Source organism: Gastrolobium bilobum, unplaced genomic scaffold (genome assembly GCF_033153095.1).
Source record: "Gastrolobium bilobum isolate Gb01-03AN ecotype WA unplaced genomic scaffold, APGP_CSIRO_Gbil_v1 utg38683, whole genome shotgun sequence".
NCBI lineage: Eukaryota > Viridiplantae > Streptophyta > Magnoliopsida > Fabales > Fabaceae > Gastrolobium > Gastrolobium bilobum.
This window is the reverse complement of record NW_026899857.1, coordinates 92,640-108,663: the sequence shown is the minus strand read 5'-3', so window position 1 is coordinate 108,663 and position 16,024 is coordinate 92,640. Positions and strand designations below refer to the sequence as shown.

Sequence of the window (16,024 nt, the reverse complement as noted above, 5' to 3'; positions counted from 1 at the left end):
CCAGTGGGCTCTCGTGTGAGGGGGCGTGTTGAGATATATAAAATCATTAATGTAGCCTCACCCAACAGCTTAAGATTTTGGGTTGAATTGATTCTTTACAACCCAACATTGATATGCTCCTCTTCAACCGAGTACCCCAGGGACCAAGTACTCATCCCGCCTCCTAGACAAATCCCCTGGCTAGTCCGAGCCCAACCCGGCTCTGATACCACTGTCAGGGGGGTCCAAGGGAAGCCCATGGCAGGGGACACCACCAATGGACTAAGCTACAACCAACCGCGTAGCAAATGGATCCGACATCACATCTCAACCCAAAACCTTAAGGCATTGGGTTCATGGATCCTTCCACTTATATACATTTAATTTAGCCCATTACCAACCAATGTGAGACTCATCACACTTGAATACTCCAACAATCTCCCACTCAAGTGGGAAACCCACTCCCACTCAAGTGGGAAACCCACATTGATATGCTTTCCTTCAACCGAGTACCTCAGGGCCCAAGTACTCAATCTGCCTCCTAGCAGATCACCAGGCTAGCTCGAGTACAACTCGGCTCTGATACCACTTTCAGGCGGGTCCAGGGTGGAGCCCGTGGCAGGGGACACCACAAATGGGCTAAGCTACACCAACTGTAGCAAGTGGATCCGACACCGCATCTCAACCCAAAATCTTAAGGCATTGAGTTCATGGGTTATTCCACTTATATACATTTAACTTAGCCCATTATCAACCAATATAGGACTTATCACACTTGAATACTCTAGCACTTACAACCCAAAAAATATGCATTGCCCCGCAAAGTATAAAAAAATAATATTCAACTACGGTAGCTATATGAAAAAATATATTTTACGGAAGTAATACTATTCATTAATATAAAATTGATGATGGAAAACCAAAAGGAAAAAGGTAAGAAACAAACAAATAAAAGTATTAAGAAGGCTTCTAAATCAAGTCGGCGACATTGCAAAAGTCAATTTTACTACAGTATAAACTTTTTAAAAATAAATATATTGGAAGAATTTTTTTATTATAAATTAAAGAGAAAAATGTGTATTTTTTTAAAACATGATTGTTTTAAGAGAGAGGAAGAGATAGATAATGGGAGTAGAGAGAAAAAAAATCTCACTCTCTCTCTTCATATAATTTATCTCTTTCTATTTTAAAATAATATAATTTTATATCCTTTGAAAGGATACACACTTTTTCCTAAAATAAATTAATATGAACCGCTAAAAATGCATTTTATATTTTTTTATAGCTGCAACTTGCATGCTTTCATATGCCCAAAGGTACTGTGTAATGCCTTCAAGAATCAACCTTGTTTGCAACTTGGATTCGGTGATTGTTCCCTCTGCTGCTAGTATTTAAGTACCATCTCATCCTGCTTTTGACCTCAATTCCCTTTAATTAGTCTTCTAAGTCTTTCAGAATAGTTATATAGATCAGTTTTAAGAATCATGGACAGCAGAACTGAGCACGCAGAAACTCACAGGTTCTCTTTCTTACTATATCATACACAAACATGCATATATATATATATATATATATATATATACCACAGTTCCACTTAACTAGAAACATTAAGTCGAACCAAAATTTCATATATAACAATGCATAAATATAAGGACTAATTAACTAGCTAGTATTTATATATCACATTAGGAATAAGTGTGCAGCATGCTTTAGACAGTTCAACAAAATGGAGCACCTTGTGGAGCACATGAGGATCTCATGTCATTCTGATCATGAACCATCATGTGGCATTTGTGGGAAACACTGCAGGTCCTTTGAGTCTCTAAGGGAACATCTTCTTGGTAAGTGGTAACCACTTCATGAATTTTTAAGCAAATTAACTACAAAGACTTTGTTTTCAAAATATAGCTTGTTATGACATTTAATCTGCTTTTCCAGGTCCACTACCAAAACAGGAATGCAGAGATATTTTTGCCAACCGAGGATGCAAGTTTTGCTTTAAAGTCCTTGATAACCAAAACTCAAGCACGTTCCACCAAGAAAGATGCAGAGTCTCTGGAATAAATGCTGTATCAATTTCTTACTTGGCTATTGTTGAATTAATTTGCAGGGAATGAATAGTCTCATGTGACATAAAATTATGTGAGATAATTTCAGTTGTCCAAATACAGATCAATAATGATGAAAGAATATATTAAGATAAAGGGTAAGAAAATGATCACTTTTCATTTGAATCTGATGGTTGAGATCCTCTCAGATGACTTCATGTCACGTGAGAGTATTCATTCCCCATTTTTATACACACAATTGGGCCTTAACATTTTTTTTTTTGTTGTACAATATTTTGTTCTAGGAACTAAATGCGCGCTTTTCAAACTTGACCATTATTGATAATTTGATTATTGGTGGAAGGGGGCAACAAGTAGTTGCACTTGCTTGTAAAATGGTTGGTGGTGGCAGTGATGGCTCAATGGATCTTTGTGCAAGAGTATGCATAATTGATGAGCATGAAAACATCATTTTCCATTCTTATGTGAACCCACCAATTCCAGTCACAAACTATAGGTTAGTAAACTAACATTAAAGGTCTCATATATATATTTTTTGGAACATATATTCGTTGACTGAAAGGTCGCGGGTTCGAATCCAAAAAATAGTCTTTATATATATATATATATGAGTAAGATTGTATATAAGAATTGTTTTCAGCTCACACTCGCTAGTCGAGGTCTAACGAGGAGTGATTTTTATAAATTTGTTGAGTTGAAGGCTGCTGATTGATTAACAGGTTTGAGATGACAGGTATTAGACCAGAATACTTGAGGGATGCAATGCCAACAAGGCAAGTGCAGAGGAGGATTCAAGATTTCCTATGCAATGGAGAACCTGTGTGGACAATTCGACCAAGAGGTGGAAATGCCAGGATTCTTGTGGGTCATGGTTTAGATCATGACTTGGAATGCTTGCAGATAGAATATAGAGCAGAAAAAATTAGGTAATATATTCAATTCAATATTTACTATATGTACTTTAGAATGAAGGTCTTTGTAGGGGAATATGTAAAGGAAGGGGTGATTTTTTTTTTAATTTTTTTTATTATTACTGAGAGAATTATAAAATGTTTATAAAAATGAATAAGAGATTAGTAATTTAGTACAATGTCTCATGATCATAGTTTCTATCATTTAAGAAAATCTTATATAAGAAGAATGATTTTTTAAAAAGAAAAATTCCCTCCTTTCCTTTCTTCCAAACTTCTCCATTTTAAATAGAAGAGAAATGGTCTAATTAATATGCATTATAGGATTCAGATTTTCTCCTTTTCCTTATTAATGGGAGAGAATCTTGTAATGAGAGAGAAAAATATAAATTTTATTATGCAAAGCTCCACCATTACTTTAATTTGTAGGAATCAACAAATTTTATAAAATTATAAGGTGTCTTTCTCCACCATATATTCTACACTCTATCGTGCATCTCATATAAAATAATCTGTCATATAAGGCATATGCTTTGTTACTTTAAGGAAATAGAATGGGAGTGAATTCTCTCGTGTGAAAAAAATGGTCATGTGGTCATGTTATTTAATCACGACGATTTATTTAAAAATTATATATTTTTCTCTTTCTTATCTCATCATCAATAAACGATTGTGATTAAATAACATAATCACATAATCACTTTTCCACATGAGAGGATCCATTCTCAAATAGAATGCCTTGCCTATGACGTCCCTGCCCATATTCAAATTGCTGACTAATTTTAAAGCATATAATTGAACAAATATATATATGCAAACAGGGACACTGCAAAATACCCTCCATTGATGAAGACAAGCAAGTTGAGCAACGCACTCAAGTACTTAACACAAGCGTATCTTGGGCAAGTATATTTGACAAGGAAAACTAATGAGGATATTTCAGATGTGAATTCTTCAAAGGGGAAGGATCCGTTTACAATTTTTTTTTATAAATTATATTATGTACTACTGGAAGTACAAAATGTAACATAGTGTACTTCCAGGAGTACATAGTACTTGTTTGGATCTTTTTTTTTTAAGTTAGAAGCTAACTTATAAGCATAAGTTAGGCCAAACAGGTTTTGAGAAAAACTCTTATAACGAAAAGTTTTTTTTTTTTATAATGAAGAAAAAAGCTGAAAACTAAAAACTCATAAATGAGCTTTTTTTTAAGCTCGTATCTCTTTTTATTGGATTGTGTGTTTTTTTTTTTTTTTTTTATAATGAAGAGTTATAAAAATAGAGAGAGAGATAATTTTCTTGAAATACGTGTTTTTAAGTAAGTTTTAAGCTAAATTTTTTATGTGATTACCAAACAGCTTTCAACTTTTTTTTAAGCTCTTTTTTTAGCTAGCTTTAGTGCCTGTTTGGATCTTTTTTTTTTTTTTTTTTATGTTAGAAGTTACTTATAAGCATAAGCTAGGCTAAACAGGTTTTGAGAAAAGCTCTTATAACGAAAAGTTCTTTTTTTATAATGAAGAAATAAACTGAAAACTAAAAGCTCCTCCTCCTTTTTTTTAAGCTCTTATCTGTTTTTCTTGAATTGTGTGTTTTTTTTAAATGAAGAGTGATAAAGATAGAGAGAGAGATAATTTTCTCGAAATATGTGCTTTAAAGTAATTTTTAAGCTAAAACTTTTATGTAATTTCCAAACAGCTTTTAGCTTCTTTTTTTAAGTTTTTTTTTTTTAGCTTTAGCTTATAAGTAGTTTCTAGCTTAAAAATAAGAGAATCCAAACAGGCTCAGCTCATAAGTAGCTTCTAGCTTAAAAAAGAGAAGATCCAAACAGGCTCATAATGCAGTTTGTAAACAAAAAATTTGTAAATATAACCCTTCCCTTCTCTGTGTTGTGAAAATAATGAAGAGCTTCTGTTTTTATATGCATAACTGCATTTATATGCAGGTATGACATTCAAATTGGGATACAGGATCCTTATGATGATTGTGTAGCAACAATGAGGCTCTACAACAGAATGAGATCTCAAGAACACAAAATAGAGTATTACCCTTTGAAATCTGACCCACAAAACAGGAATAGTTTTGCTTCATGGAGGCAAAGTGAGCTTGAGAAAATGACCCCCACACAAATGCTGGAAATCTCAAAATCCGATTACAATTGCTGGTGCTTGGATTCCTTATGTAGTACTTGAATGAAAAGGGCCAATAAACCAGATCTAAAGCTCATCCACATCAGGGTATCAATGAGTACTATCAATTTATAAGATGCATTAATTCCTATAAAAAGTAATAGTGAATGATGTATAGCACCAAATAGAAAAGAGGTATATGTATGTTATGTATGAATGAGTTCAATATATATATAGTAACGTAAACCATATGATCAATAAGTATCTTTCATAATCAACGCATTATATTTATTTATCTTGTTTACGGATTAGTTGGTTAAAATCTATATGTAATAAGATTTAATAACACTTTCCAACAAATATATGATGGAGTGGTGGACAGCCATACATGAAGCTCTTATAAAGCAAGAAATGTATTTAAATATGCAATTGAAGAAAAGCTCCATTGTTGCTGAACTTGCTATTCAATACACGTCAAAAGGAACAGAAGCAGCTTCCTATTGGATATTAATTAATTAATAATGTGAAGCGCCGTCCCCAAAAGAATTGAAATAAAATAAAAGGGTAACGAAATAAAATAAGATGAAGAAGAGAAAATTGAAGGAGGATGAGATGAGAAAATGCGCTATTACTACCTACATGGAATAAATTTGGAAGCACTGACATTTCAAAAATTCTGACATGTCGTGTTCGACACTTCCCGACACTCACCGACACTTTCCGACATTTGAATACTCATTGCAAAGACTCAAGAAAGGTTCAAAAGTTATGTTGTGTTGCATTTTGAGTTTCAACTATTAGATTCGTTAGAGTACGATTACGATTTTATTCAGTTTAATATAAACATTTGGGATATCTCATGTTTCTTTGCAAAATTGATGGGTATTATAAGTTTAGCTTTATTTTTTTGTTAAATTATTGAATACTAAATATAATATACACTACATAAATTAAAAATATTATATAATATCAAAACGTGTCTTAACGTGTCGAAATTTAACAATTTTTAGAATTAACGTGTCGGAGTGTCGTGTCGTGTCGTGTCGTGTCCCGTGTCCCGTGTCGGTGTCAGTGTCGGTGCAACATAAGATGTATGTACATTTGATTTGAACATGTAACACTGCTAGAATAAATTTAATTTGGGACTTGCTTGTTGCTTAATTACAAGTTTTGCATGGGGGATTTTTGGATGTAATTGAAAGCCACGTTGTGATATATATTTTATATATATAAGGTAGTAGTAGTAGTAGTACTAAGCAAAGTCCACATATAGATACCAAATGTAAAGTACTATAAAAATTCTTGGGATGCCTTGTTTCAACTTGATTTCAACAGCATCCAAGGGTACTTACACAAGACCATGGATTTCATATATATACTTCTATAACCAATCTTTATTCTTCAGCAGCAAGGCACCAGCTATATATATGTATATATAGACAAACATGAAGCATAGTACTAAAGGACTTGGTTTGACACAAGCCTCAATTAACTAACACACGCACACACACACACACCTAGTTATATATGTTTATTAGGAATTATACCAGTTGAATAGTATGGTCAGGGGATGGGATAAACGACCACTTTTCCTGTGACTCTCGAGGTTTCCAAGTAGGAATAAGCTTCAATAACCTGAGAAAATGGGATTGGAGTCTTGGGATCAAGCATTGGCTTCAACTGACCACTCTCAAAGTAAGGTCTTAACTTCTCTAAGATAGAACCTTTAGAAGTGAGCACAAACACAATAGCTGGTGGAAGTCCAGGAGGTACTATTGTCACAGCTTTGCCACCTTCTTTGATAGCTTTCAACGCCCTTTCAGGTTGCCCTGTTTTTGAAATTACAGAATTAGTGTTTTAGAAAGGAAATGATCCGTTTATAATTTTTTTTTTACAAATTACACTAAGTATGACCGGTCATACACTCTTGATTGAAGTATGACCAGTCATACTTAGTATAGTTTGTAAACAAAATGTTTGTAAATATAACCTTCCCTGTTTTAGAAACAATATAATATAATGGCCATTTTTCATGTGTTATATACTTTTGTTCAGAGATCTAACCTACTGCATCATACACTACATCAAACTTTTCTGGGAGGTCCTCAAAGTTCTCCTTTGTATAATCAATAGGCATGTCAACTCCCAACTTCCTTAAAAATTCAAGTTTCCCAGTGCTAGAAGTTGCTGCTATCTTAGATGCGCCAAAAACATGCTTAGCAAGCTGCACCCAAACACAGACATAATAGTTATTAGTTCTCCTTTACAAATTACACATAGGGATCAACTTAACACGAGTATAAGTATAAAATCTTTTATACCCTTTATTAAACATTCATTCTACATGTATCCAACAATTCTAATTTGTTTGAGACGAGAACAAAGAAGAATCAACGGTTCATAGAGGAGAAAGATTCACTTACACCGATATAAATTGATATTTTCCTTGTATATATAGGGGGTAGATCATTTTATATTGGTGGAGTTTACACTCATTGATCTTATTTATATACTACACTCTAATTATAGATATGTCAACAATTGGATGCAAATAAAACAATAATTAAGATCAAGAGTGAAATTATTTTTATACCGATGTAAGTTTATATATATGGGTAATGATATAAATGGATTAGACGACCTATAAGGGGCCTACAGCCTGGTTTATATCAGGCCAGATTTAACCTATTATATCTTGTAAAATAAAATAGACTCAAACCTTAAAAAAATCCTATTTACAAAGCAAGTCATACGCTCTCTTTTATAAGGTTTGGCTTATAAATCTATAGTTTAGTCTATATCATATTTTTTATTTTAAATAAATTATTATTTACATAATTTTGAATAATAAATTATTTTTTTAATTGTTTTTAATTCTTAAAGTCATGATAGACTTAATCAGGCTAACAGGCTTAATCAGATATTTTATTTTTTGAATATAAATAATGTCAGACTTATAATTAGGCCTACACCAAACTAACAAATTAAAACAAGTGAGGCTTAAAATATTTTATAGAAGCCTGCCTAATTTTAAGCCAAAGCCTGGTCAAGGCTAACCTATTTACACCCCTGTTATAGGTGGGAGTGTAAATGGGTCAGCCGGCCTAACAGGGGCCTACAGCTCGGCCTATTACATATAGTCAAATATAATTGGCTCGGATCTCAAAAAAAACCTATTTAGAAAGTAGGGCATATGATTTATTTTACATGCCGGATCTATAAGCCTATAAATCGACCTATATTATATTATATTTTAAATAAAATAAATAAATTATTATTTTAGCAATTTTGAATAATAAAATAATATTTTTTTTAATTATTGAATATCTAATAGGCTTAAACAAACTAATAGGTCTAAGTCAATATTTTTTTTTTTTAAATATAGGTCAGACCAGACTTATAATCTAGGCCTATATAAGACTAATAGACCAGGTCAGACCTAAATTATTTTATACATGCCGACCTCTTTAAGACAAAGCTCAACCCAACTGAGCCTATTTTCACGTTATACTCTCAATCTTTATTATTGATTTAATTTATATCTAACGACTCTAATTTATTAGTTACGCGAGCCATTGAATACAGTTGGATCAATAAACATAAAACTTCTAGATATGTATATAAGATGCAAGTTCGTATATATACCTGAACGACATAGTTACCAACTCCACCAGCTCCTCCCAAAACAAGGATAGATTTGCCAGCAGAAAACTCAGATCGCTCAAGGCCTTCGTAAGCAGTCTCAATTGCCAAAGGAAGGCTAGCAGCTTCAATGAAGCTTAGATTCGGTGGCTTATGAGACAATAGTCTCTCTTCTGAAATAGTATACTCTGACAAAGTGCCAAGAATCTTTAGGTTGGATAAGCCTTGCTCGTTGATATCACCATATACTTCATCCCCAACCTTAAATTTCTTCACTTGACATCCCACTTTGAGCACTACCCCAGCAACATCAAAACCGGGAACAATCTTCTCACCCCACCCACAAACAATTGAAAACAAAAGAATAAAGTTAGCTCCTGTATAAAAAAGGTTCCATTTTCCCAGAATTATCTTCTGCAAAAATAAAATAAAAAATGCCTATGTTCTAAAGGTTATAATGGTAAAAATATTTTTCTTTCTTCACCACGTCATATGATAATATACGAGGAAAGAGAAAAAAATAACTTTAATATTATAATTATATATTACCCATAATACATAGTTATTTGTTTTGCAAAAGAGATTTTCTTCTCCAGCAACATAAAAAAATGATTTCCCCTATAAAAAAATGCTTACAATTTTAATTCCCCACCCAGTCTATAACAAATAGTATAATTTGTTAGCGGGCTAGGCATATTTTGATTTGTGTAAAATTTAAAAGTCTTACTCTCTGTATTAGCAATTAATTTTCGTTCATCTAATAATTATTATTTATTTGAAATTAATAAATAAATAATTGATATAACTTAATAAATTATAATCATTAGATGAACGAAAATCAACAATTAAGATAAAAAAATAAGACTTTTACGTTCTTACACCGGAGCCAAAATATCCTTCCCTTTCTTAGTTTCTTAGGTCCCAACAAAAGTATAAGTGTCACAACTTTAAAATATTGTATTGTTATCAAAAAAAAAAAAAATATTGTATTAGTTATCAGGTAACATACGAGACTCTATCAAGATAATAAATTAGTTAGGAAAGGACTGTTGACTCTAGATAATATATTAAAATATGTGGCAGGTTATATTTACAAGCTTTTTTATTTACAAACTTTTACAAACTACACTAAGTACGACCTGTCATACTTTAATCATGCAGTGTACGACCGTTCGTACTTAGTGTAATTTGCAAAAAAATTTGTAAATAGATCCTATCTCTTAAAATATTACTATAATGTTATCAAAAAAAAAAAAAAAAATATTACTATAATATGAATAAAAGATGAATAAGAGAAAATAATATTTATGCATCGATATGCAAAGAGTGTTTTTTTTTTCAACTTCATTTTACGTAGGATATAGCCTCAACTCAGCGTATTTGTAGTTCGAACTCAAAAGAAAATAAAAGAGAAGTAGATGAAGGTTTACACCAAAGTTGTTGAATATATTACTTATCGTGTATCATTTGGCTATTTTTTGTATTGTGTATCGCGAATCGTATCAAATCGCAAGATACAAAAAGCATAATAAAAATCAATTTAAAAATATATATTAAAATATTCATTTAATTATTTCCTTTATCAATACTAATTTTTCAGATTGAATTTTGAGTTTAAATTACAAATTAAATCTTCAATTTTCTTTTTCTTATTATTAATAATTTTTTTTTTTTGTGATACACGATATGTATCGTATGATACAAACCTATTTCTGATACATCACACAATATGTATCACTGCACTTGTGAATCGTATCGTATCGTGTATTGTACGATAATGATAACTATGGTTTACACTGTAATTTTTCATTTTCTTATTACAATGGTCAAAAGGAATAAATGGCGGAAAATGAGGTCTAAATGATGAATAACAAGTTAATAACGGTAAACCCTCCAAAATCAGGCAACTAAAACAATGGAAAGGATACAACCAAACAATTTTTTCACTCTTTTCTCTGATTCCCCTCTACTGGTGTACACGGTGTGCATGTAATGTTTAAAACAAAAAATAAAGAATAAAAGCCAATGCCCATGGGTCAAGTTAGGAGGAATTGTTTACCATCATATGTCTTGAGTTCAATTAATAGGAATAAACAGAGGTAATGTTGCAGAAATTTGAAATTTTTCTGCAAACTATGTATCGTAAGTAGTACATAGTTATAACATAAGAAAAAAGTTATTTTTAATATTATAACTATGTATTTCTCAGAATACATAATTATAAGGGATATAAAAAAAAAACTTTAATATTATAACTATGTATTCTCCGGAATACATAAATTGCAGGAAAACTTCAAATTCCTATAATATGAAAGCCTATTATCCCATAAACAAAACGGTGTTAAGAAAAACCATCCTCAATATGGATCAAATAGTGTTCGAATTGGATTAGTCTGGATATTAAAATAAAATAAAATAAGAACTCATACAAGTGTCAAACAAGCAACTTGGAACCATATATGTATATAAACAAAGGGTTTAATATTTCTTATATTGTAGGAGATTATATTCTACACACATAAAATTTGTGGGGTCTATGTGGGGCAATGTGAAGAAGAGAGAGAAAAAAAATATGAACCCCACACGCTTGCGTAAAACGTATGTTAAGAAATAAAATTATCTCAAAAATATTAATCTCATAAACTAATTAACGAGGGAATTAAAAGAAGTTGTACATACAGGAAGATGGGGGTCAGTGTCTTTGAACAAAGCGAGCATCCTTTTGTAATCTACGGGATTAAGGGATGCAGCAACAACCTTAATGAGCACTTGGTCATCTTTGAGTTGGGGTAAAGGCCAATTAGGATCTAATTTCAGAACTTCAGCTGGCCTCCCATGTTCAGAGTAGAACCATGCTTTTGTGTGAGTTGGAATCATAGGATTAGTGCTTGAAGCTTTAGCTGCAATATGAGATTTGTTGTGTGGTGAATGAAGGAGTCTTTGAAAGAGAGAAAAATGAAACAGGGCTTTATCAATTAATGTTCAACTGAGTGGCTCAGCAGGGGTGATGAAGATGGAGTGAATAATTAATGGCAGATTTATAGACTCGTTTACAGGTTGAAATAAGTGTAGAAGAAATATTTTTTCAATAAAAAAACTATTGCTCTAAGAACACTTAAAAATGCTTATTTAACATTACTTATTTAAAACACTAAAGATAGCAGCCAGATAAAAGGATATCTTAATCTTTGAGTACCTTTCATGTTACCCACTACACCATTTTTAACATGGTATTACTAACCCCACTAGAACTTGATTATATTATTTTTATAATGTATTTTTATGTGTTAAGATTTCATTCACTATATTGTAAAAAAAAACTAATATTGGTGGTCCTCTTCAGTATTTTCATTTGTAAGGTTTGATTGTTTATTGCACTACTAGTCATGCAGATGTACATTAAAAAACTAATAGAGAACTTGTACGTATATTTTTTAAAGTTTTAATTTTTAGGAAATATGTATCTCATGTTGTATAAGATAATTTTGTCGCATACACATCAAATTGGAGGGTTTATGTGCCAATACTTTTTCTTCAGCAACAACATACTCTGCCAAAGAACTAATGATTTTTGGATGGTTCGTAGCACACTCATTGATATCATCATAAATATAATAACCTAAACCACTATAATGAGTAATTAAGAATTTTCCCAAGATTAAAAGAGATTAATTAGATGTAGAATCTAATTTTTCGAACAAGTTGTTCCTTGAGTGGGAACGTAGCAAAAGTTCATGTGGTTGAAGCCTAATAGACATAGCAAAAGTCTATTGAAAGGATTACATTGTATGGACTTTCCTTAGACGTAGCAAAAGTCTTTGGGGTTTGATTCCAATGAAACGTAGCAAAAGTTTCATGAAAGGACCATACCAGATCATAAGGCGTAGCAAAAGTCTTATGTACATATGATAACAGAACGGTAGGAATTTTCCATGGACACAGCCTTCGGAATCTCCATGTGGTCAGATACCTAAGAAACGTAGTAAACCTTTCTTCGGAATTCCAGCAGTTATGATATGATGATGTTTATTTATCCTCAGATATTATGTATGCACTGTAAGTGAACTATAGGGTGGATGGATCCTTCAAGGACCCTTAGTTTACTGAGATTTATATATCACCCCACGTTTCGGGGAATACATTTCAGGTACTACCACTGATGATGAGGGAGTATCCCAGGGCAAGAAGCCACATATAGCATGATGCATGGATAACATGATTTGTGTTTACTTTTGATGTATAGATGTAAATGTAAAAACAATATTTTGGGAACTCTTATGAAAAAGATGTATTTTGAGGCCTTGTTAATGGCTATATGTATCTTACATGATTTGATGTTGTATATTGTGTAGAGAACAATTAACATGAATCATATAAGCTAATACTTCGAGTATGTGATGATTATGTAATTTTATTTTTCACCAAGATGAATACTCATGTATTAGACTATGATGCTTGATGAACCAGCCAATGAGACAATGATATATGTAATGAGATTGTCCTGGATGGATCTTAGATGTAAGGCCTTGAAGTGGTTAAGAATAGCATGATATATGTTAAATTGTCAATCAAGTGTCATATGAGATGGGGAGGTATCCCAACATGTTTAAATACAGCCAAGTGTCGTCCATTTGAATTTTTTTAGGTATAGTCGACTTAGATCATCCATATCTTACTCAATTCTTAACCAAACGGGGCATATTATAAGATTTTAAAGTCTCAGAAGTCTAGTTTCGTATATCCAAATTTCAGGATTTTCTGGGTAGCGGAACGTTCCCAGTTTAGTGTGGAACTGAGGCTGCCAAAAACTCTGTTTCTCTGGCTGTCAAGAATGTTCCGACCTCGGAGTAGGAATGACCCCAGAGTGGGAACGACTCCAGCGTGGAATGACCCAGAGGAACACCACATGTTTCGGGCTTAGGAAAATAAGGAGTTTTACACCATGTTGCTTATAAGGGCTACTTGGTTGAGGATATTATGCTTACAAAAGATGTTCCGCATATGGTATGAGTTATAATCAAGTATTTGAGTTATGTGGATACAGAAGTAATGATTTTAAAAAAAAATAGAAAATAAATAAATGAAAAATTTATTCGTATTTAATTCAATTACTATGATTGTAACTGCACTTAATATCATATACAACGTTAACAAACCGGTTGTAAAACGAGGTGTTGCAATAAGCTTCACCACCAACCTTAAATTTCTTCGCTTGACTTCTTACTCTTACCACCACACCAGCAACATTGTACCCCAGCGCAGTCTTCGCCAATAGTAAAATGGAATTAAATGGGGTAAAAAATTAATTATGCTAGACTAGCAAAGCATAATACATTGTATTATATGGAAATTATAATAACCTTAATTTGTGAATTATGGAATTATGACTTGAATAAGAGAATTAATCATGGATTAGAAGGATAAATTAAAGGGGAATGATCTATTTACAAACTTTTTTACAAATTACACTAAGTATGACCAGTTATACACTCTTGATTGAAGTATGACCGATCATACTTAGGGTGTGCATGACAACCTTCCCAGAATCAATTCTTTTTTAATTTCTGTTTCCAAGAACAGAAATGGATAGGAAACTCGTTTGGTAAAACCGGTTTATTTTTTTGTTCCTGGGATGAACCGGTTTAATTTTTGTGCTGGGGAACAGAAAAAAGAATAAAAAAATTTCTGTTTTTTTGTTCCCGGGCACAAAATGAGAAACACGTATCTCTCTCAAATCACTCTCCACCTCTACCATCATCACCACCACTACCACCACCATCATCCCGAACATGACTGCCGCCACCATCGTCGCCATCGCCATCGTACCACAAGTGCCATCGTCACCACCCCTTACCACCACGATGCTATCGCCACCATTACCACCACCTCCACCCATCACTACCACCATGCCACCGTCACCACCACCATTATCACTGTCACCGTCACCACCACTATCACCACTATCGCTATCAACCACCACCATCGTCATCGCAACCACTGCTGTCACCACCATCATCGCCATCACACGCCACTGCCACAACCCTCATCGCCATCGCTACCACCACCACGACGCCACTACTACCATCACCACCACTGTCACCAACCACCACTATCATTGTCACAGCCACTACCATCACCACCACCGTCATCGTCACCGCTGCCGCCACCAACTACTACCATCATCGTCACAGCCATTACCATCACAAGCACTATCATTGCCACCATTACACCACCCCCACCACTGCTGCCACCGTCACCTACCGCCGCAACCACTGCCACCACCATCACCACCACCATGATGCCTTCACAACCGTCACCACCATGCCACTGCTACCATTGTTGTCGCCACCAACCACCATTGTCAAAATCATTGCCATCACCTCCACCACCACCACCCCCACCACTACCACTGTCGCCGCCACCATTACCACCGCCATCGTTGCAGCCACTGCCATCACAACCACCACCATTATCTTCACCACGTCACTGCCACTATCACTACCGTACTGTCGCCGTCACCACCACCACAACCACACCATATGAAAAGGAAAATGATGATCCGAAATTTTTTTATATCTAATATGAATTATTTTTTATTATATTATTTGTTGTGTTATCAAACACAATTCTCATTCTCGGAATAAAAATAGAACGTGTTATCAAACACACTTTTTTCTCAGAAACTGTTCCAAGGCACAGAAATAGTAAAGAATTGTTTCTTTTCAAAAATAGTGCTAGGGAATAGAATGATTGTCATGCACACCCTTAGTGTAGTTTGTAAGAGATTGTAAACACAAATTTTATAAATATAACCTCCCCTATATTAAATGTGAGATTTAATTAGAAGAATTAAAGTCATTTTAAGCGAAAATGCAAATAGTTTAAGTATAGGGGCAAAATGGTAATTTTAAAAAAATTGCCCCGGAACTAGAAAATAATTTAGTGTAACATTATTTGTTGACATTGGTGAAGTTGGAATTATAAAAATATGACTAAGTCTTGGATTATTAAGGATTTAAGACAAGGTTAAATTGGTAATTTGTGGATTAGACATTTTCTAACTTAACAAAAAAGTCAAAAATGGTGGCTTAACTTTATTAAGTGTGTTTAACACACTTGGAGAACACATTTGCAGCTCCATCTTCATTGCTTTCTTCTTTCAAGGTTGACCCACCATGGTTGTAAAGCTTGGATTTGTAACTTTTCATTTAGCCACTAAATCAAGATAGTTTCAACATGAAAAAGGTGTAGAATCCTTTGGTGATCATAACCCACCTAGGTTTAGCTTGTGAGGAGC

The 16,024-nt window shown here is 33.4% G+C and overlaps 2 protein-coding genes across 2 annotated transcripts; one reads left to right on the top strand and one right to left on the bottom strand.

Moving 5' to 3' along the window:
• The first annotated feature begins 1,463 nt into the window (after window positions 1-1,463).
• Window positions 1,464-5,148, top strand: LOC133293967 (RNA exonuclease 4-like). The gene is made up of 7 exons (XM_061492603.1): window positions 1,464-1,498; window positions 1,669-1,820; window positions 1,918-2,048; window positions 2,333-2,544; window positions 2,768-2,974; window positions 3,781-3,861; window positions 4,902-5,148. The coding sequence occupies exons 1-7, from the start codon at window positions 1,464-1,466 to the stop codon at window positions 5,146-5,148; spliced, it is 1,065 nt and encodes a 354-aa protein (XP_061348587.1).
• Window positions 5,149-6,648: 1,500 nt separating this feature from the next.
• Window positions 6,649-11,625, bottom strand: LOC133293970 (2-methylene-furan-3-one reductase-like). The gene is made up of 4 exons (XM_061492607.1): window positions 11,407-11,625; window positions 8,731-9,054; window positions 7,150-7,309; window positions 6,649-6,914 (listed from the first exon to the last, which is right to left on the bottom strand). The coding sequence occupies exons 1-4, from the start codon at window positions 11,602-11,604 to the stop codon at window positions 6,649-6,651; spliced, it is 948 nt and encodes a 315-aa protein (XP_061348591.1). The 5' UTR covers window positions 11,605-11,625.
• Between the last annotated feature and the right edge of the window lie 4,399 nt (window positions 11,626-16,024).